We start from the raw sequence: 21,899 nt of genomic DNA on the forward strand, positions 1-21,899 counted from the left end.
CATGTTAGCCATGATGTGCATGAAATATACAGCAACACGAATCCATATATAAAAGAATATTTTATGTAAAGTGAGTGCTGCAAAGAACTAAATTTTACAAATGAAGCCTAAAGTCAGCAGGAAAGAAATAATCAAAATTAGAGCAGAAATAAATTAAATTGAAAACAAACAAAAAAAAACAATAGAAAAAATAAATGCAACACAGAGCTGGTTCTTTGAGAAGGGTAATAAAATTGACAAACCCCTGGCTAGACTCACTAAAGAAAAACGAGAAAGGACACAAATAAACAAAATCAGAGATGAAAGGGGAAATGACAGCTGATATCGCAGAAATACAAAGGATCATACAAAAATACTATGAAAAAGTATATAACACCAAATTTAATAACCTAGAAGAAATGGACCAGTACTTGGAAAAATACAACCTTTCTAGACTGAATCAAGAAGAACTGGAAAATCTAAATAGACTGGTCAGCAGTATGGAAATTGAAACAATCATCAAAAACCTACCAAAAAGTAAAACTCTAGGACCAGATGGCTTTACCAGTGAATTCTACCAAACATTCAAAGAAGACTTAATACCTATTCTCCTCAAACTCTTCCAAAAAATTAAAGAGGAGGCAATACTTCCCAACTCATTTTATGAAGCCAATATTACCCTGATACCAAAACCTGGTAAAGATAATACAAAAAAAAGAAAACTACAAACCAATATCTCATGAACACAGATACAGAAATCCTAAATAAAATACTAGTGAACTGAATACAGCAGTATATTTAGAAGATTATATACCATGATCAAATAGGCTTCATCCCAAAGGCACAGAAATGGTTCAACATATGCAAATCGATGAATGCGATACACCACACAAACAAATTGAAAAATAAGAATCATACGATCATGTCAATAGATACAGAAAAAGCCTTCAACAAGATACAGCATCCATTTACAATCAAAACACTTAACGAAATCAGTATAGAAGGAAAGAACCTTAACATAATAAAGGCCATCTATGACAAACCCTCAGCCAACATCATACTTCATGGTGAAAAACTAAAAACCTTCCCTCTAAGATCAGGAACAAAGCAAGGCTGTCCACTATCATCACTGTTATTCAGTATAACATTGGAGGTCCTAACAAGTGCAGTCAGACAAGAGAAAGATATAAAAGGCATCTAAATAGGAAACGAAGAAGTCAAACTGTCACTATTTGCAGATGACATGATTCTCTACATAGAAAACCCTAAAGACTACACAAGAACACTCCTAGAAACAATAAGGAAATACAGTAAAGTCTCTGGATACAAAATTAATGTTCAAAAATTCATAGCTTTTCTATACTCTAATAATGAAGTGTCAGAAAAAGTGGAAAAAATAATTCCTTTTGCAGTTGCAACAACAACAACAACAACAAAATACCTAGGAATAAATCTAACAAAACTTGTGAAGGATCTATATAATGAAAACTACAAGACCCTATTAAAAGAAACTGAAGAAGATACAAAGAAATGGAAAGATATTCCGTGTTCTTGGAGTGGAAGAATCAACATAGTTAAAATGATCTTATTACTTAAAGTATTATACAGATTTAGTGCAATCCCCAACAAAATCTCATCAGCATTTTTTAAAGAAATAGAACAAAAAAATCATCAGATTTGTATGGAAGCACAAAAGACTCCGAACTGCCAAAGCCATCCTGAGAAAAAAGAATGAGTCTGGAGGCATCACTCTGCCCGACTTCAAATTATACTATAAAGCGACAGTAATCACAATGGCATGGTGTTGGCAGCAAAACAGACACATGGACCAGTGGAACAGAATCAAGAGTCCAGAAGTAAACCCAGGTTTATAAGGGCAAATAATTTTCAACAAAAAAGCGAAAAATATACAGTGGAGAAAGGAAAGCCTCTTCAATAAAATGGTACTGGAAAAACTAGAAAGCCACCTGCAAAAGAATGAAAGTAGACTGTTGACTATCACCACACACCAAAATTAACTCAAAATGGATTAAGGACCTGAATATAAGACCTGAAACAATAAAATGCATAGAAGAAAACATAGGAACAAATTCCAGGACCGTGGACTTACAGAGGATTTTATGAATTTGACCTCAAAGGCAAGGGAAGTAAAAGCAAAAATAAATGAATGGGACTACACCAAACTAAAAAGCTTCTGCTCAGCAAAAGAAACCATCCACAAGGTAAAGAGACAACCATCCAAATGGGAAAATATATTTGCAAGCAACACCTCCGATAATATCCAAAATATACAAAGAACTCTCATACAACTCAATAACAACAAAAAAAGATCCAGTCAAAAAATGGTCAGAGGATGTGAACAGACACTTGTCCCCAGAGGACATACAAATGGCCAACAAACGTATGAGAAGGTGCTCAACATCACTAGCTATTAGGGAACTGCAAATCAAAACCACAATGAGATACCATCTCACACATGTTAGAATAGCTATAATCAACAGAGCAAGTAATAACAAATGTTGGAGAGGATGCGGAGAGAAAGGAACCCTCATACACTACCGGTGGGACTGCAAATCGGTACAGCCACTATGGAAAATAATATGGAGGTTCCTCAAAAAACTAAGAATTGATCTGCCATATGATTTAGCAATCCCTCTACTAGATATTTACCTCAAAGACTTAAAAAATCATATCCATAAAGATATTTGCACATCAATATTCATAGCAGCATTATTCACAGTGGCCAGGACATGGAAGCACCCAAAGTGTCCTACGATAGGTGATTGGCTACAGAAGCTGTGGTACATATATACAATGGAATATTACTCAGCCATAAGAAGAGATGAAATACAGCCATTTGCAATAACATAGATAATTATGCTAAGCAAAATAAGTCACACAGAAAATGTTGAAAATCACATGATATCACTTATATGTGAGATATAAACCTAAAAGCAACAAAGGAACAAGACAAACAGAGACTCATGGACATGGACTGTAGACTAGTGGTTACCAGAGGGTAGAGGTTGGGGAAGGAGCGGGGAGGCAGACGGGGTAAAGGAGGTCAAATACAGGGGAGTAGGGGGAGAGTGAAATGGGTAAAGGGGATCAAATATATGGTATCTGAAGGAAACTGGACTTTGGGTGGTAAACACACAATAGAATATACAGATGTCAAATGATAATGTACACCTGAAAATTATATAATTGTATTAACCAATATTATCCCAATAAACTTAATTTAAAAAAAAACAAAACTAAATTTTAAATAGCTAAGTACTGACCAGATCTTTTCATTTAAGTAGCTTCACCCATGTGATTTTAAACACATTCATAAGAACATTTTCTCTCTTTGAATCATTATAATAGTTTACTTTTGAGGATGCCAAATTTATACCTAATAATTTCTAACCTACCCCGTAGCCCAGCAGTACTAGTGGTGATTCCTTCCTTGTCTAAAAAAGAGTTTGAAATATACTGTGCTTAAAAAGAAAAGAAAAGAAAGATAAAAAGGAAGGGAAAGAGGGAGGGGAGAAAGAGAGAGGAGAGGAAAGAAAAGGAAAGGAAGAAGAAAAAGAAAGAAGGGAGGGAAGAAAGAACGAAAAAGAAGTAAGAATAGGTCTCTGTTCTTAAAAGGCAGAAATTCTTTAGTGCCAAATCTGGCCACCAGAGGGTGCTGGATAGCCAGCGGCCCAGCCCTCCCTCAGAGGCAGAAATCTGGCCCCTGTGAGAGGAGTTCAGGAGCTGCCATGATCATATCCACTGAGCTCAGCAGCCTCATGTTTTCTCAGTTCTAGATACCATTGATCTGATAGTGGCCCATCTTCTTACTTCTCATGGACCAGTGACCATGCTGGAAGCCTGTTCCAGTCCTTCATAAACCTTTAGACTCCTGAAGCCAGTCAAGCTTTTACCTTCAGCCCCAGCCTTTTTCAGAAGAGCCCTTGCTCATTGAGAAGTCACTTTGGTGACATTTTAGTTGATTTAGGAGGATTAACTTTATTCCATCCAATTGCTTCCACCTTTGCTGCTATTGCTCAGGTATTCTATAAGTTAACTTCTTAGTGGGATTGAGGAGATTTTACATATTAGTTAAAAGTTATTCAATATTAGAAAACTACCACTTCTTAAGAATCAATAAACTGTATCTTCCTTTTTTTGTATAATACTCAGAGCAGAGATTTGACAAAGATGGAGAAACTTCCACAGCTGTTAACCTAGCAAAACCGCCTAGGAAATCTGCCCTCTTTATTATTACTTGGTATAATTCAGGGTGGCACTCATTAAAGACCAAAGGAAAAACAAAATTTCTGGTTGTTGAAAAATTAGGAGATAGCTAACAAAATATGTAACTGCCTCAATATTTGAGTCTTCTCTTCCTTCGACGGCATGGTCCAGCACAACAGGCGCTTCTGACTGTCAAGTGGGCTGTGAGTGAAGGTGGTCTGCTTTAAAGGCCCTGTGGTGCATGTGGGAGAGATGAGGCAGTAAGCTCACCAGTGAGAGGATAAGGCTCGGGCCCATGCCTTTTCTCACAGCTCGGGCGATTGGCAGAGTGGTGTGCGTTGGTGGCAGCAGGGCGGGGGGTGGACCTGAGAGTTACAAGATCATGCGCTTTAGTTAAAAGAACTACAGCAGGAAGTCATGCAGTGGACATTCCTAACTGCAAATAGGCTGGATATCATGAGAACCCAGAAATGGGCAGTGCTGTGTGGACCAGCTTGTAGTGTTTGAGTCAGTGCGAAGGTAATTCCTTTGTGTGTAGTATTGCGCGTACTATTAAAATTACTTTATCCTTTGCAATATTGCACCGCTGCACTGACTCTAATAAGGCAAAGGAAATTTCACTCATAATATTGTTGTCTAAAAATGCTTTAGAGAATTCTGGCATCTGTTGGTACCAGGTACTAGTCACTAGGTCTATTAGGTCATTTATTCAGGGTTGGGAGTTATATAATATTATATGTTAATACAAAATGATTTCACAACAATTATCCAGTGGGTAGCTACTCTTTGAATAATAGCGTATGTCAGTCACTTGCTAACACCATCTTATGAAAAATTCTTCAAGAGTACATTGAATTTAACAGCCACATAGCTTTTTTGTTACTTTTCCACAGGAAATAAACCAATAGTATGTCTTTCATTTAGCCAGTAATTAAAGATGCATTTTTTTCTTTTAATCTTATTAAAATTAGGCTTTTTAAGGTTGAGCTGAAATTTCATCATGAAGAATAAAATGTAAGAATTACTAGCAAGCCTACTTCATATTAATGTATATTATTCAAAGCAGAGCTCAAGTTCTGATCCTCAAGTTTCTACTTGTGCCCACAGTCTCCTGGCTACCCAGTAGATACAAAGTGAGATTAGCCACTCTTGATCAAGTCTCCCCAGGCTCAGTTCTCTGCCTCCGCTTCCATGTCTGCACTGGCAGTGAGGTCCCACAGAAAGCAGGTGTTTGCCTTAAGGGGAGATCAAGCCAAAAGCCTTGTTGCCCCTGAAGGAGATGGCAGCTTGGTCTACCTCGGCACTGAGAACCTCTGGGAACAAGCGGGAATGCACTCATTTTACAAGGTAGTAGTATTATAGATAAAAGTTTGATGCCCTGTTCTCTATTAAATTGGTCGATACCAAAAACAGTTTTTAAAAATCTAATTTGGTGCCATTCTCAGATTTTTTTAACAAGTCTTTATGGAACATTCATTTACTATAGTCATCTAAGTGTGAAAATTTTAGTTTGTAATAAATTTTTTACTCTAGGCTCTTTTGTTTGCAAATGACACTGGCATATTACTTTCTCGTCTTTATTTTCATTGATTTATACATATTAGTTGTTTAATCTAAAGTGATGACATAACGCACAAACACTGTTGTCCTCTCCCCAAACCAGAGAGTTTGAACAATTTACATGTGAAAGTTGATGCCTCCCCTGAGACATTTAAGTTAATAATTAGCCAGTTTTATGTTCTCATTTTCTGTTTTCTTTTACCTTAGATTAATAGCATTTATGAACATATTTTAAAACAATTATTAATGAAAAGACAAGCTGTCTGCTTCAGTTTTACTCAGTTGGTTTTGCTTTTAAGTTTGCACAAGGCTGTTATTTTATTTATTTATTTTTATTATGGTGACATTGGTTAACGAAATCCTAAAGTAGGGATCAAAATCCCTATTTGATTTTTTGAACATTTTCATAGGAACCCTCCTATTCTTATTGTTGTTCCCCCATCCTTTTAAATTCCTGAATCTTTTCATGGGATTTTAATTGAATTTATACATTTGTCTGTTAATATTTGAAAATTTAAAAATACTGTTTCAGCCACAATTCATGCCATTCTGAAATTAACAAGAATGTTAAAATGCTTTCTTTTTGATAAACTTTATTTTCTAAGGTGCATGTGGTAAGTAAAGATGAAGAACTTCGATCAAACTTCATTTTCGCTCTAAGTTTTTAAAGAATATTTTACCATATTTTGAGTTCATATTGTTTTATAAATAGCTATCAGACCATAATTCTTATTCTGTGGTGTTTTAAAAAAATTACAGGTATAGATGCCTCAAAACTAAAGTATTTGGAATCCTGTTTATTTGTAGGTATTGCTTGACTATTAAAAAATTATGTATTACAATCTGAGTTTCATGATTTATAGGGTTTAGCCGACCTCTAATTATTTTATTTTAAAACTCTTTTTATAGATTCAGCAAAATAAGTTTTGTGATTTTGTAATAATTATGTAGTCATAATATAAATTGTCAGAATAAATATTATGATATATCGCTACAGTAGAAAATTATACACATGGCTGTACTCAGTAATATTAGGAAGGAATATGCCCTCCCAGGGCACTTCATTCCTTACATGTTTGCCAAAGGAGTAAACTGCAAAATTATCATCTTGAAGAATATTTTGACAGGAGCCTTTTTTTTTAAATAAATTTTTTATTTTAGAGCAGTTTTAGATTGACAGAACAGTTGCAAATACAGTACAGAGAGCTTCCATATACCTCACACCCAGTTTCCCCTTATTATTAACATTCTACTAGATGGCACATTCACATAATTGCCAGTTAAGATGCATTGTTATGACCTAAAGTCCATATTTTATTCAGATTTCTTTAGTTTTTACTGGGATATCCCGTTACTTTAATTATCGTGTCTCCTTAGGCTCCTCTTGATTGTCAGTTCCTCAGACTTCTCTCGTTCTTGATGATTCTGACAGTTTTGAGGAGTACTGGCTAGGTGTTTTGTAGTGTGATCCCCAGCTGGGATTTCTCTGATGCTTTTCTCAGGGTTCAGCTAGGCTCCTGTGTTTGAGGAGGAAGACCAGTGTGGCGAAGTGTCCTTTTCATCACATCATACCAGCGTGTACACCACCAGTATGACCCATCACTACTGATGCTAATGCTCATTGCCTGGCCGACACGGTGTTTGTCTGGTTTCTCCATTTGACTGTCATTCTTTAAAATTTTTCCCTTTTCCATACTGGACTCTTTGGAAGGAAGTCATTATCCACATTTGAGTAGGGAGTTAAGCTTTACCTCCCTGGGGAGAGCACCTACATAATACGTTGTAATTCTGCATGGGAGATCGATCCCTTCTTTCTCTTTTATTTCTTCATTTAATCATTTATTTATATCAGTATGAACCATTAGCATCATTTTATACTTTGGGTAATAATGCAATACTTCTTTCTTTTATTTCTCTGATTGTTCCAGCTTTGGCTATTGGGAGCTCAGCTGGCTCCTGACAGAAGCATTTTTTAAAGAAAAGAATGAGTCAAGATCAAAATGTATTATGAGACATGCTGAATAAACATGTAATGGAGCATGGGAGTATCCTGTGGTGAAATAAATGCAATGTGCTGAGTAATACCCTGATTTTCTCAGATGCCCTTTTTGCTCTACTTCAGTTGCAAATGTACCTACTTGATACCCCGCCACCACACACACACACTTTTCTTTTTAAGGTTAACAGGTAATATACCACAATGTTGAAAGGGACTTTTCCTGTTGCTGCACGTTGGCACTGGAGTCCATGGCCGAAAACAGCAGGTGTTAAGTACCACATATTCTAAAGAGAGCCACCAGCAAGCAAGGCCAGACATTTCCCTCCAGGATTTACTAAGAGCCCCCACTATTTTTCATTCATTTGTTAAATGTTTATTAGGTACCTGCTATGTTCCAGACAGTGTTCTAGGACTGAGGGTATAGCTATTTACAAAAGTTCCTGTGCTACAGAGTCACTGTCTTATGATCCAGTAGAAGGAGAATAAAGTAGCTCTCTCCTTGCTTAAAGTCAGAAAGGGGAGGGGTGGGCTTCCAGAGAGCCACTCAGAGGTTGGCAGTGCCCGAGGGAAGGGAGACTGGTGTCTAGTATCCCAGCCAGCTGTCTGCTAAGCTGGTTGAACTTTCAAACCCTTGATATGTCACTAGAACAGAGCTCAGTTAGCAAGTTGCTGGGAGTCTGGAGCGTATATTAACATAGACACAGAAGATTTCTGCTTCTCTTCTAAAGAACTCTGTAGGTAGAGCCAATTCCTGCAGGGTAACTAAGGACCATAGTGTTATATGCTGGGCAGGAAGAGACCAGGGGATCTCTCCTGTTCCTTGGGTCCTGGTGGCCCCTGGTGAGTAGAGAGGAAGAACCTCTATGATCTCTATGATGCTAAAAAAGATCAGAACTCATAATGATGCCAGGGGTCTTCCAGGTCAGAGGAGACAAGCCCCACCCAGAAGGCAGGCCCTCTCCAAGGTGGATGAGCACAGGACAGTACCAGCCACCACTTCAGGAAATCCACACATCCCTTCTGTGCATAAAGCACGAGCAGTCAGCCAAACCAGAGCAAAACCAAAGAAACCGCCCTCAGTAACGAGTAGTCAATCGTTCACGTGAAAAGATGCCTGTCTCCTTCCCAGCTCCCGACACCAGATGAGCTAGACATTGAAAGAGATGGGGTGAAGGGTCTGAGTACAGACGTAACCCTTCCGAGTCTCTTGGTCTCTCTGTGTGGGACAAGGTCCATATTTAATATGAGATTGAAACTCATAGTTGGTCTGGACTTTTAATAGCTAAAAATGACGAGAAATCAGATCTGCCCAAGATTCCTTAAGGCATGTGTCAAGGAAGTTTGCTGTAACACAGCTGAAAAAGTGTGATTGGAGGAAAAGGAAACTTATTTTTCCCTCCAACGTTTCTTACCTTATTTAATAACATACCCGATGGCTATCAGCCATATTCATAACAAAAGTTATTCATAAAATGTATCTGAAGGTAACATTTATTTTTCCTTTTCAGTGTGAAAAGCTTGAGAAAATGAAACTTTTAAATTTATATAATAGTTACACAGAGATTTGACTACTCAATAAACTAGTTACAGATATATTTTAAGGACTTTTTTTTAATGTTTATGATCTTCCATAACTAATCATATACAGTAAATCATCACTTAACTTCTCGATAGGTTCTCTAGAACTGCGACTTTAAGCAAAACTATGTAAAACAAAACCAATTTTACCATAGGCTGATTGATATAAACAAGAATTAAATTCTCACGGCATATTTCTGGCCACAAAAACATCACCGAACTTCTAAATACAGATCCAAAACACTTCTAATATTAAACATTGAAATAAATGTGAGTTATATATACATTTAAGAAAGATTAATAAAAACAAGAGAATCCAGTTCAGGGCTGCAGGTGGCTGGAGCCGGTCCCAGCAGCCAGCCCAGGGCGCCAGGGGGCGCCCACGTGGACAGGATGCCCCACCCCCCCCATCGCAGTGCCCCTCACACTGACACCCACACTCACTGAGGCTGGGACAATGTAGACACATTGATTCACCCAAAGTGCACATCGTGTGGGAGGAAACCAGGCTCCCCAGGGAGAACCCACACAGGTACGGGGAGACCATGCAAGCTCCACGCAGACAGTGGCCCTGGCCGGGAATTGGTGTTTTTTCATAATGAAAAAAGCATTGAACAAAATGTTGTTTGTTAATTTTAATGCTGCAGTTAATTTTTAAAGAAACAAAGTATGTAAAGAAAATTAATCACTTAAGTCGTTAATCCCTCCTTTGTGGCCTTATCAGTGTTTTAAATTAGACAAAAAAATGTTCATCAGAATCACTGAGATAAGACGTCAGTCAAAGCTAATAGAACTTCTTCATTTGCCCCTTTAACAGACCTGGAAAGGTTTACTTAGTAGTTGGTTTCAGGTTACCCAGATTTTGTCGTCCTGGGCCTAGAATTTTAGAGCTCTTTACAATATGGCAGAGCTATGCATGAATTAACTTTTCCCTGATATTTTTAACAGGCTTACTAGAAACAGAAAAGCATAAAAGGAATGGGTGTTCAACTGCCATTGAGGAATGCAATTAAAATGTCATCATTCCTTATTTTACATGGGCGGCTCAGATTTCTCCAGGACAATGTAATTGTAGTGGTATTCATCAGCTTGTGGCTCATCCACTCCATCTCAGCACAACAGCAAACGACAGGACAGTCTGAATGGACACAGACTTGCTTGTCTGCCAAGGGGACGTATCTTGTTGACGTTGTCACGGAATATTTCTTTTTATTGATAAAATTATGGCATCTCATTTCAAAGCACTATGTAGAAATATGTTTACTTTGCTAGAGATCTGATTAAATAGAAAAATACTTAACATATATGCACTTATTTCATAAGGCCAATTCTAACTGAGATACATTAATAACTTAAATAAAATACTTCACTAGGTACAGTCTGGGAGGAAAAGTGGGATTTTTTTTTTTTAAAGCAATGTTTTCTATTTTTCATCTATAGAGAATATGTTAAAAACTGTTTTATGTGATAATTGGGTTTTGAAGTGCTTTTGTAGCTCTTGGGAAACTCAAGAGACAGTTCTCAGTGGGCTCCAGCCCAGGCCTGCGTTAGTGGGTTTGAGGTTGTCTTTGAGCGCCTGCCTGAACTGTGTGAGCCTGGGTGCATCACTCAGTCTCCCTGAGTGTCCGCACCTGCAAAACGGGTTGGTAATATCTACCCCATGAGGTTTTAATGACTGCTAGGATTAAAAGACTTAACTTGCAGGATCTAAGATAGTGTTTGACATATTGTAAATGATCACTAATTGGCACTTTCCCCTTTTCTTCCATCGATACCTACAAGAAATGGTTTTCTCCCTTTTCTTTGGAATGGAAATAAAATCTTACTCTTAAATTTACTCTAGATGCTCTGAGGTTTAACAACCAAATCAGATGCTTCATGGCAGTTTCCTGTTATAATCCCAGAATATTTGCAGTAATTCAGTCAGAAGACAGGGGCTACTCAGCTCAGAACAGAGTTACATGTAATCCTCTCTCCAGATAGGTATATAGTGTCTACTTTGGAAGAAGGCTCTGCTAGTAGATTTAATGTTAATGCAGCTTTTAAGAGCATTTTATAAGGAATTTATAGTAAGGAATTTAGCTTTTCTTCTATGGTGTAAGTATCGGAAACTATCACTATCTTAATTTTACAAATGCATATGATAAATGTATATGCAAGGTTTTCTTTAAGCAGTCTTCATGGTCATTTGAGTTGACTTGAGGGCTCTTATATTATTCTCAGTGCCAGAAATTAAGTCAAGAAATGCCTTAATATCTTGATGTTTTGATTTTTTTTTAACTTTAAGTACTACTTATTATTCCTTTTGATCAGTCTTATTGGCAGAAGGCTCCTTACCTATTTATATACATCTAAACTAATCAGTGTACCTGACTGGAGTTTGCAGTACTTTGTTGCATTTCTCACTTGTTAGTACTATGAGTGTGGCAGCCTCCATGAACAGTGTTTTGTAAAACCGAACCAGATCTGTTCAGCACGGTAAAAATTTGAGCTAAAATGGAGTATTGGGGGAAAACGAGTATGTTGCTCCAGGCCACAAACAACTCAAAACAGTCTGAGGCATGCACTGGTAAATCTTACAAAATGCTATAGGCAATTCAGCATCAAAATTGCCATAGAAAATTATTGTTGTTAGCCATTCTGTTGATATTTCATATTGTTAGAATTGCTAGCAGATGGGAAAATAGATGAGTCAGGATACAGTATTAGCTATCCATATTTTTTTAATCACAGGCCACTAATGGGGTCTGTAGCATCTGTGAGATTTATTTAAACAGTTGCTAAGAAGAGTTTGTTTTCCCAGTAAACACAGCAAACCTTGTACAGGATTTTCTTGATTGACTATTTGACTAATTGTGTTAGCATTAACATGTAAGACCATTTGCTCCATTGTGGTGGTGTCTTGTTTATTTTGACAGACTGATTATACTAACAGCTGTGGACCCATTAAGTCTTGAAATGTTATCACATTTATACATTTAAAAACGTCATAATCCTGTTTCTGCTATTTTTGAGATTAAGCCTTTTTTAAATTCTCCCATGTAATTAAGACTATTTTTGACAAAACAAACTAGTATAACAAATCTAAATGTTTTCCCCTTAGAGCTCTTAAGATGAAATTATTTTAGAAAGTAATTCCTTCTTATCACTTGAATTTTAGATTTTTATAGTAGACAGAATTTATAAACTTAAAAAAGTTCTAATTTTACTGACAGCTCTTCCTGATTAGTAATAAGCAGTCTTTCAAAACTTCTTATAGAGTTCAGAAATAATTCTAATTTTTAAAAGTTTTAACTGTCAAAACTATCAGTGTGTTGATTTAATCTCATTTTCCATCTTCTCATGTCATTGAATTAGTTGCTCTATGCTTTTTTATGCAAGCACTGATAAATCATTGATTTGTATATCTTTTCTTTGGATTTTTTAAGAGATTCTGAGAAATATATTTTTCGATATTTATATTCTTACTTCCTGGATGAAATGTGGTAATCCAGGACGCGTTAACAAAATGAGCTGATATTTCAAGCTGTCACTCATAATCAAAACTTAATCAATTTTCAAAAACGCTGACTCCTATTGAAAAGTTTGACTCTTTCGTTTAATTTACAAACATCTAATTATTATGCCATCTAATTATTGTTAAGAAGTTTAGGAGTTTTCTTTTAAAGTCTTTCACTCGTTTCAAACAAATTTTTTAAGGAGCTAGGAGAGCCCAGTCTACCCATTGGCCTGAACCTTAAAGAAGATGGCAGGTCTACCTTTGCTGAGTTTCTGCAGTTTATTTCTTTTTAAAAGACTGCTCTATAAAAATGTCATATGCAAGATTTTCTCTTCACTGTGGCCTTTATAGTTGAATGTGTAAAGGCCAGTTTCTCTTTCAGATCACATTGAAGACTCTGGGAATTTCTCAGCAGCACACCTGCTATTTGTGATGACTTAACATTTTGAACTCTCTGGCAGTGCTAGATTAAGAATATAAACCTTGATATAATGGGAAAAAAAGCATTGACCTAGAGGTCAGGTGATGTCTCTGCAATGAACCAGGAGTGTAACTTTGAGCAAGCTAGCTCTCATTTCCTCACCTAAAATAAGGAAGTTAGAGCAGGTATCTATCAGGCTCTTTTGTAATGAGATTCTGTGGGATTTAATTTATAACCCAAATGTATAGCTTATGCTTCTGTTAAATTATTTAGTAATCTCAGATAATCTCAGATAACTTTAAAAACCCTAGATCTCAAAATGTATTTCTCTCAGGCCCACATGATTCAGTTTACCTGACGTCAGTTTAAACCTTTTTATGGAAATTGATTTTATTCTCTACCTTTATTAATATGTCTAGCCCCCTGATATTTGTCATTTCAAAAGCTAAGAAAAGCAAAATTCTTGTGAATAGAAACTGTCTCAGGTAATAAAACAGTATTGTTCTGAAACTCATCTCTTTTTCTTTGACTGTGTTTTTGAAGAAATTCCTTCTTCTGCCTTTGCATTCAAGTTCTTTTACTGCATGTCAGCTCATTTATTCACTTAATGAAATTACATGTCCTTAGTGTTTGTAAAGATTGTCAAACTACAGTATTCTTTCAGTGTTAAGGCCTGAAGATTTAAGAACCATTGTTGGTTGTGCAAATTCTGTTTTATCATTAAGTTCAGTACTAAATTGTACTAAATAGAATTAGCCTAAAACACATAAAATCCATTTTCAGATGAGTGTTCATTTTTGTACATTTTTGCATATACAATAAAAACCACAACATACACGTATTCTAAAATCCTCTTCACTGACTTGACTTAACCGAATTCTAAACTCAGACAAATTTACCCAAGACTTGGCAATCCGGCTCTTATCTTGCTGCACGTTTATTCTGGAACTACTCGGTTGGCACATAGCTGCTTTGTGTTCCGTGTATCATAGAAAGATGGCTCCATGCCGCCCTAAACACACCCGATCCCATCTGATCTTGCAAGCTAAGCAGGGTCGGGCCTGGGTAGTACTTGGATGGGAGACCACCTAGGAAGACCAGGTGCTGTAGGCGTAAAAGAAATTTTTTTTTAATAAGGATTAGCTGCTGATAAAAGTCCTTGGTAATCTGTGAAAGAGGTCAACCAAGGGTTGCCTTTGCCTTAAAAAAAAAAAAAAAAAAGATGGCTCAGAGGATCATTTCTTTTTTATATTAAAAAAATATAAATTCAAGTTGATTTACCACAAGCTCTCTTGATCTATACACATAACAATTCTGAAGTGATTTCCCTTCCTTTTTATAAAGATATTCAGGAAATCCAATTTCAGTGAAGGAAAATTGATATTATAGGGCAAATTTATCATTATGAGGCTTCATAAAATTTTATGTGGCTTGTGAATCTTTTTACTACTAAGGCATATTGAGCAGTACTGTTTTGCAAGAGATCGAAAAAGCTGCTTCTGTCACATTTCCCTTCCCAAACCATTTTCATGCCTGTGGGAGGCTTGATAGCTATAGAAACAGAGTGCTAAATATATGTTATTAGGGTTTAATCAGAAGTCAAAACCCAGCCAGAAGTTCATGTCTGTAAATCATACCCACTGTATAAAAAGTGAAAAATTCTGCCAGTTAACCTCACTTTTTTTTTCTTTTTTTGTCTAGATAATACCATAATCTAGAGTTATTTAGAAATCTACCATTATTTCTGTTCTGTTAACAAAATGAGAAGAGCCTCTGACCACAAATGCTGAAGTTTGGGGATTATTTTCTTTTGGATACCATAGATCATAAAATCAGGGAGAAAATCATTTCCTGGGTAATCTTATCCTCAGCCAGGGCTTCAGTGTTATCCTAAATGCTGATGATTCCCTTAGACTATGTCTGTAGGTCGAATCTCTCACCTGAGCTCCAAAACCTCATATTACAGTCCATGTCCGATGTCTCTACCTTGAAGCCTCACCCATATCTCAAACTCAACAGGACTAAAATAAGTTTCATTAACTCCCCTACCTAATTAATGATATCAATCTCTACCTCACCACCCAAGCTTGAAGCCAGACTCATCCTTAATCTTTCCTTCTTCCTGACCCTTCATAATCAGTCAATTCTACTTTCAAATCTTTCAATTCCCTCTTTCCTTCTCAGTCTTCCACTTCCATTTTCCTGGGTCCAGCCTCATCTTTTCAACAGACTGTTGAAGTAACCTGCCGATGGGTCTTGCTTCCTCCATTTTCCCCCTGGCAACCTATTTTCTATACCTGCTATTGAAGGTATTTTTCTAAAGCTCATTCATATATGATCATGTCACCATTTATGCTCAGAATTATCCAGCATTTCTTTCTTGTCAACAGAAAGTTGTAACAACATGCTTAAAGCCCTTAGCAGTCTGCACCCGCTCCCTTCCTGCCTCGCCCTCTGCCCCCATGGATTCTTCACACATCCCAGCAGTCAGCCAGTATAGCTCCAAAAATGCCAAGCATTTGTGTGCCTTATACTTTTCCGCTCATGCTCTTTCCTTTCTCCCCCCTGTCCTATTTCCTGTCTTCTCAGCCTGCTCATTCTTCAGTGAATTAGCTGTGCATGGACTTGTCTTGGCAGCTAGATTGCAAGCTCTCTGTGGGAGGTAGAGTGTTTTATTCATCTCTGTACAGTGTGTGATCATAGAAATATCAATAAATATTTTAATAAGTGAATTTTTTGAAGTGCTCTGATAGCCTAGCTGAAAACTGCTGTAGATGTAGCTTATATGGAAGTCAGATTTCCTGTAACCTCAACCTTATACAACCATAAATCTGAAATCAGATTTAAAAACCAAAACAACAACAACAAAAACTAGCAACAGGTGTAACAAGCTTTAGCACTAAAGCCATGCTGTATCTTTCCTAAAACAGCCTCAGGCTTTCATTCTTATAATGTCTTGTAAGATTGTTTAATTGCTTTTCTGGTTCCCAGTAGCTTAAATTTAAGTAGAGAGAGGATATATGCTCAGAGATGGCCATGGCCATGAAGAGGAACTGATAGCTTTCCCTCAAATGAAGATAAAAAGCTAAAAATCAAAGAGAAAATTATTACATGGCATAGATTAGTAGTAGATATTAATAATGATTCATCATCACGAAGGAAAGGTTGTTTTAGGTCCTGTGTCCTCTGCTTGAGAAATCAGCATATTATGTAAAATACTTTATAAAGATTTTCTGTTCAAAATGGTTAAAACAAAGTTTTATCACTTAAAGAACTAAGATTTAGATGCTTCGTGAATTCACTTTTGTGAAACACCTAATTCCCTAATGATGCCATATATGATGAATGGTTTTCCAGCATCATAGACCTGTTTTTCACAGATTTTACATATTGAAAATATAAAAGTGTATTAGAGGAGGAAAATTTTTCTTCTAAGTAGCTTCTTTCCCTGAATCCAGTTCATTGCCGTAATGTAATATTTATAAACTCTTGGCATTTTTCCCTAGTACAGTCTCTAAAATTTAAATACTTTTTGGAATATCTGGAGTAGACATGAAACTCATGCATATTGTTTGACTCTAAAATCAAATGCTAATTTGTGTAGTATAATGTAGTTGTGTTTTATAAATTATGAGTGTTATATAGAACTTCAAAGACAGGCTGAAATAGAGACAGTGGAATTGGGTCTCACATAGGGAAATACGGCTACATATGTGGTCTGTGTTGGCCCTTCATCTCACCATCACCTGTTCATACAGTTCAGAAAGTTTCAAGGTTCCCTGTTGGCTAATTCTTTTTCCCCACAATGATTTGAACAGTACTGACCGTATGAACAGATGCATGATTAAAAATTAATGAAGGAAGCATATAATATACTATGCACATATATAAATGTATATAATAGTATAATATAATAAACTTGGTTCTTTCGTTGATATGTGACTGAAAAATAACAGGGCATATTTTACACATAGCAGACCTTCTCATACAACAAAGTGAGTGGTGTTCACCTTCAGTCATTATCCAGGAGCTTCTTTCCCACAACACCGCCATTCCTATATTTTTGGAACCCCTCTTCTGAATTTCTTTCAGAATCTGTAACTCAGTCTTTCCAGTATCTTCAGTGGTGACAGATCTTTTTCAGTTGAGGGTGGATTTGATTTTTGAAACCAAGAGTCACATAGGAGCAGATATAGTAAAGTAGAGGATCAAGCTGAAAAATGCTATTTCCAGTTAAAATTGACATGTGACTGTAAAATAATGAGAATGTTTTCTGGATTGGCTCATAAATAACCAAAGATAGTTATCTTCTTAAAACAAAAAATAAGCTGCCCGTTCTAGCATTTTAAAACCAAGCTGAATTGCTGTCATGTCAGTTCCCTGCTCCAGGGTTGATCGTGGCTCCCTGAACTACAAACCGCTTTGCCTGGCTTTCAGGGCCCCGCCAGTGACCTTAGTCCTTCCTTCTCGACATGGCAGGGCCTCCTCAGAGCCCTGTCACCCTTCGATTCAAGGACCCGCACAGTCCCTACTCCCCAAAGGGAGTCTTCTCTCCGTTGAATTTATAGTGTGGTTCCTCCCTTTTTGTTGGGACTCAGTTTAACAAATAAAAACAATGGTTGCTCTCCCCAGGACAGTGTACACAGGAACATGCAGAATTTCACACATGAGAAGCTTATTCCTGGACTTGAGTTAAGAACCTTTTACTACAATCTGTACCACACACAATAGAGCTTAATTGTATAGGGTTTTGTATTAATCCCTAAATGTTTAGAGGTGCTAATCTTACCCTCTCCTCCCAACTAATTTGTAAGTTTCCTAAGGCAAGGAAACAGTTTAGTACTTATTGGCTTTCTTAACAGTACCTATCTACCAAGATGCTGAGTATGTAATAGCATTTTGTAAATCATCGTGGTTTGACAGATTTTTAAAAACTACCTGCCTGCCACCATTGCTTTAATAGTCAGATTCTGAAAGACACAGTTTTACATTTTCTTTAATGTTAAGATAAAAGCACAAGTGTTAGGTTATATATTTTAGGGCATCCCTTAAGGCCTGAGACAACATCCCTAAAATATGTTCCCCAGGAGATAATTCCATATTCTGCTGTTTTGACATATAAATGCAGTAAAACTCAGGGTGCCATAGACCCTGTTCTATAGAACACATTTTATCCCCCATACACACATGACGTGAGGCCTCTCTCCATTACACAGAAAACCGGTAAAGGATGTGCTGTTGTTGTCCCAGAAGCCATTGTAATCAAACTAAATCATTATAGTTAAACTATATAATTTAGTCCAATCATATCATTATTGTCAAACTATAATGTATATGGTGAAAATTTGACAGACACTTTATTTTCAAGTTGGCCGAGCCCATGTCAGAACTTAACACAATATCAGGTTTGGGATATTTTGAATCATAAATTAAAAACCCTGTTTTACCAAAATGCTTAGTATAAAAGTATTCTAGAGAATTTAATTTTCTGATTAACTTCTCAGTGCTCACCATTTAAGCATTCATTAAAATGCAAGCTAGAACACTTAACTTTAACCTGTATCAAGTCTTGTCTCAGTCTTGGGTGATCCCCGCAGGTGTTTGTGATTATCACAGCACTCCACAGCCGGGGAGGCGCGAGGCGCGAGGCGCGAGGCGCGAGGCGCGAGGCGCGAGGCGCGAGGCGCGAGGCGCGAGCCGCGAGCCGCGAGCCGCGAGCCGTGAGCCGTGAGCAGGCATGTATACAAAACAGACCCCGGCAGGCTGTCGGCAGTGGTGGATTTGTCTTTCTGCCTTTTTAAAAAACATGTTTCATGAGCTTATTTTTCTCATTTTCTCTTTTCTGAAAGCAGAGGTTTTTATTTTGTTGCAGATTACTTGAAGTTCCTACAAGATGTGGCTTCTTGGTTTGTGAGGGAAGGAATTCCTATTTCAGTTGTTGAACCATATCTCAAAGATAACGGAGAGTTTCTGAAATATTCATGCCAAAACTCAGACTTTCACCTATTGTAGATAACTTTGCTATATTAATATCTTCTTCTTTTTTTTTTTTTCTATATCCAGTTAAAAAATCTAAGTATAGAAGAACTGCAAATGCGGTTAAAAGCTCTGGACCCCATGATGGAACGAGAAATAGAAGAGCTTCGTCAGAGATACACTGCAAAAAGACAACCCATTCTGGACGCAATGGACGCGAAGAAAAGAAGGCAGCAAAACTTTTGAGTCTAATTTCTTCTCTGTTTGTTTTTATAACTATTCTGGAGACCAAGAAACCACTAAAAATTCAATATTATTATTTCTTTTTAACCCTTAAGTTTGTGCTCTACAACTAGGCAACAATCAAAAACTGATAATGGTACATACCCAGGTAAATTCCCAAAAGGCATAATTTACAACCGTACCCATTATTTTTCCATTTTTAAATGACGAAAACAACAGAAATGTATTCTTCCCTGTATCTGGCAGCTGCATACCAGCACCAAAACTGTGTTATAAAATGAAGGCTGTGTTTAGAGACCTTGAAAATCCAAAGCTAGTGTTTAATTGTACAGCACTGAAAGGCTTTATGTTACAATATTCTTTATTCTTAGCTAGTAGCCTATTTATTATATCTCCTTAGGTAAACTTATTTATTTATGCTATTTCACTTTTTTTTTAAGGACAAGATCATGATAGCTTTGGTAAAGGTAGAGATGTATTACTAGATGATAATGTTCAACCAAATTTTACTTTAAGCAGGGAGCTATAGGGCACATTCCTTGATTTCTAGGATAGCTTTCCAAAGCAGTAATAGCAATAGTACCCAAGTGAGCCAGGCATTTTTTTATACTGAAGCAATAATTCCATTTTTACCTCCTGAAATTTTAACTTTTTAATTCTTAATGTTTGGTACAAATAGAACTATATATATTTAGGTCAGAGCTATAATGTTTAAAACCAAAGAAATCAATGGAACCCTTGCACAAAAAAAGTGTGGTAAATATTTTTAAATAAATAAATTCCTAAGACAAATGTAATTTCTTAGTATTGTTTTGTGTTTCGTGTGTAGATCTGTAGTTAAACCGTGTCAAACTGTAATAAGCTCATCAAATTTCTGTGAAAATGTGCTCAGTTGTCACAGGACCTTTTTGTTGATTTCATTTATTTACTGGGAATTGGTAAACATCATGTGCCTGACAATAACAAAATAGCAAAACCATTTGTACTGAACTGCGGAAGCCTTGGGGACTGAAAAAAAAGATTAAAACCATTAAAAAACTCATTTCTAAGCAGAATGAACATTTGTGTGATTGAACTGGGACCAGTCATTTCCTAAGCTACATACGGCCATCTTGACAGTGTTTGTTCTTTTGTGTGTTTAATTACTATGTGTAAATCATAAAGACAAATAAATTTTACTGTGCCACGTAGCACATTTCATCTCTGTATCTTTATTTTTAAAACTCATCACCTGGATTCTGTCTCTTCCAGGCAAAGAAGGTATATTAGTCAGGACGGGCAAGATTATGCAGTGATAACAACCCTGAAACTTCAGTGGTTTAACATAACACAGGTTATTCCTGACTGTGCTCCATGCGCAAACCAGGTTGGCAAGGTGCCCTACTCCTGTCACTCACACCCCAGAACCCCACCGATGGAGCCTCAACCATCCGCAACATCGGTAGTCACCACAGCAAGGGGGAAGGAGCACTGACAAGTGTCGCACTAGCTCCAGCCAGCAGCGACACATGTCCAGTCAGCCACAATGGTATTCAGAACTGGTCACATGGCCGCTCCTAATTTCCAGCAAGCAGGGAAATGCACCTTACCATGTGCCTGGAGGGGACAGAAGGGAAATGCAAGTTCACTCATGACAGCCAGGAAGGGATTACCACCTCTGGAAAGCGGCTTCTCCTTTTTAAAATAGCATTTGTGCCCCAGGTAATGCCCTGGGTTTACATTTCTCCCTGCTCTGTTGAGTTCTTACAATTAGTAATTATATAATTGGACATAAAAGATGTTTTAAATAGTGGTAAATATTGAAAATTCTATAAAGGTTTTTAAAAGTCAAGATAGAATTTACGATATATGCTTCAGATGCATCTTTATTGGAATCTATTTGGGACAGTCAGATGAGTCAATCAACTCAAACACCCTACCTTTTTTTCCTTAACTTTTTCTGTTTGGTGTCTAATACTTTGCCTAATTTGATGGAATCAAATGACTGATTTGCTATCATCTGAGTAAAACCCCCTATATGAAATAAGAAACTTAAGATGATTTCTCCCCAGCTTGCTAAATTAGAAAATTTATGGAAACTAATTCAATGAGGCCTGTTAACCACTCTTATTCAGTTCTCAGTAAGAGTCCTCCTTTTAGTTATAAATATGGAGTATTCCAATCACATTGTAATTTTTATGTAAATAGACTTTATGCCTTATTGTCTTTTTAAATACACAGGTACACACATTTAAGAGAATTAAGAACAATGGGCATTGTTTAATTTTAGAGCCTTAGGAAGCTCCAGAACATTCTAGGATGATCTATTAAAATTTTTCCTATCTTCTCACTTTCTGCCTCCACCAATCAAAAAAAAGAAACTTAAGTTTTGAAGAACCAAGAGCTATGAAAGAAACCTTCAAGTCTAGGTAAGCCTT

General features: G+C 36.8%; 1 protein-coding gene and 1 pseudogene across 4 annotated transcripts in view; both read left to right on the top strand.

The window, feature by feature from the left end:
- STK3 (serine/threonine kinase 3) overlaps window positions 1-20,672 on the top strand; it is a 275,022-nt gene extending 254,350 nt beyond the window's left edge. For 3 of the 4 annotated variants that reach the window (XM_039853759.1, XM_039853757.1, XM_039853758.1), the window contains one exon: window positions 19,327-20,672. In XM_039853759.1, the coding sequence (XP_039709693.1) occupies window positions 19,327-19,485 (159 nt within the window). In that variant the 3' untranslated portion in view covers window positions 19,486-20,672. The remainder of the gene's footprint in view (window positions 1-19,326) is intronic. The other variant, XM_039853760.1, reaches the window with a different exon arrangement.
- Window positions 14,256-14,376, top strand: LOC120595833 (uncharacterized; annotated as a pseudogene).
- Window positions 20,673-21,899: the final 1,227 nt, after the last annotated feature.

The sequence above is a fragment of the Pteropus medius genome, unplaced genomic scaffold, assembly GCF_902729225.1.
Source record: "Pteropus medius unplaced genomic scaffold, Ma_sr-lr_union100, whole genome shotgun sequence".
In the NCBI taxonomy this organism is placed as follows: domain Eukaryota; kingdom Metazoa; phylum Chordata; class Mammalia; order Chiroptera; family Pteropodidae; genus Pteropus; species Pteropus medius.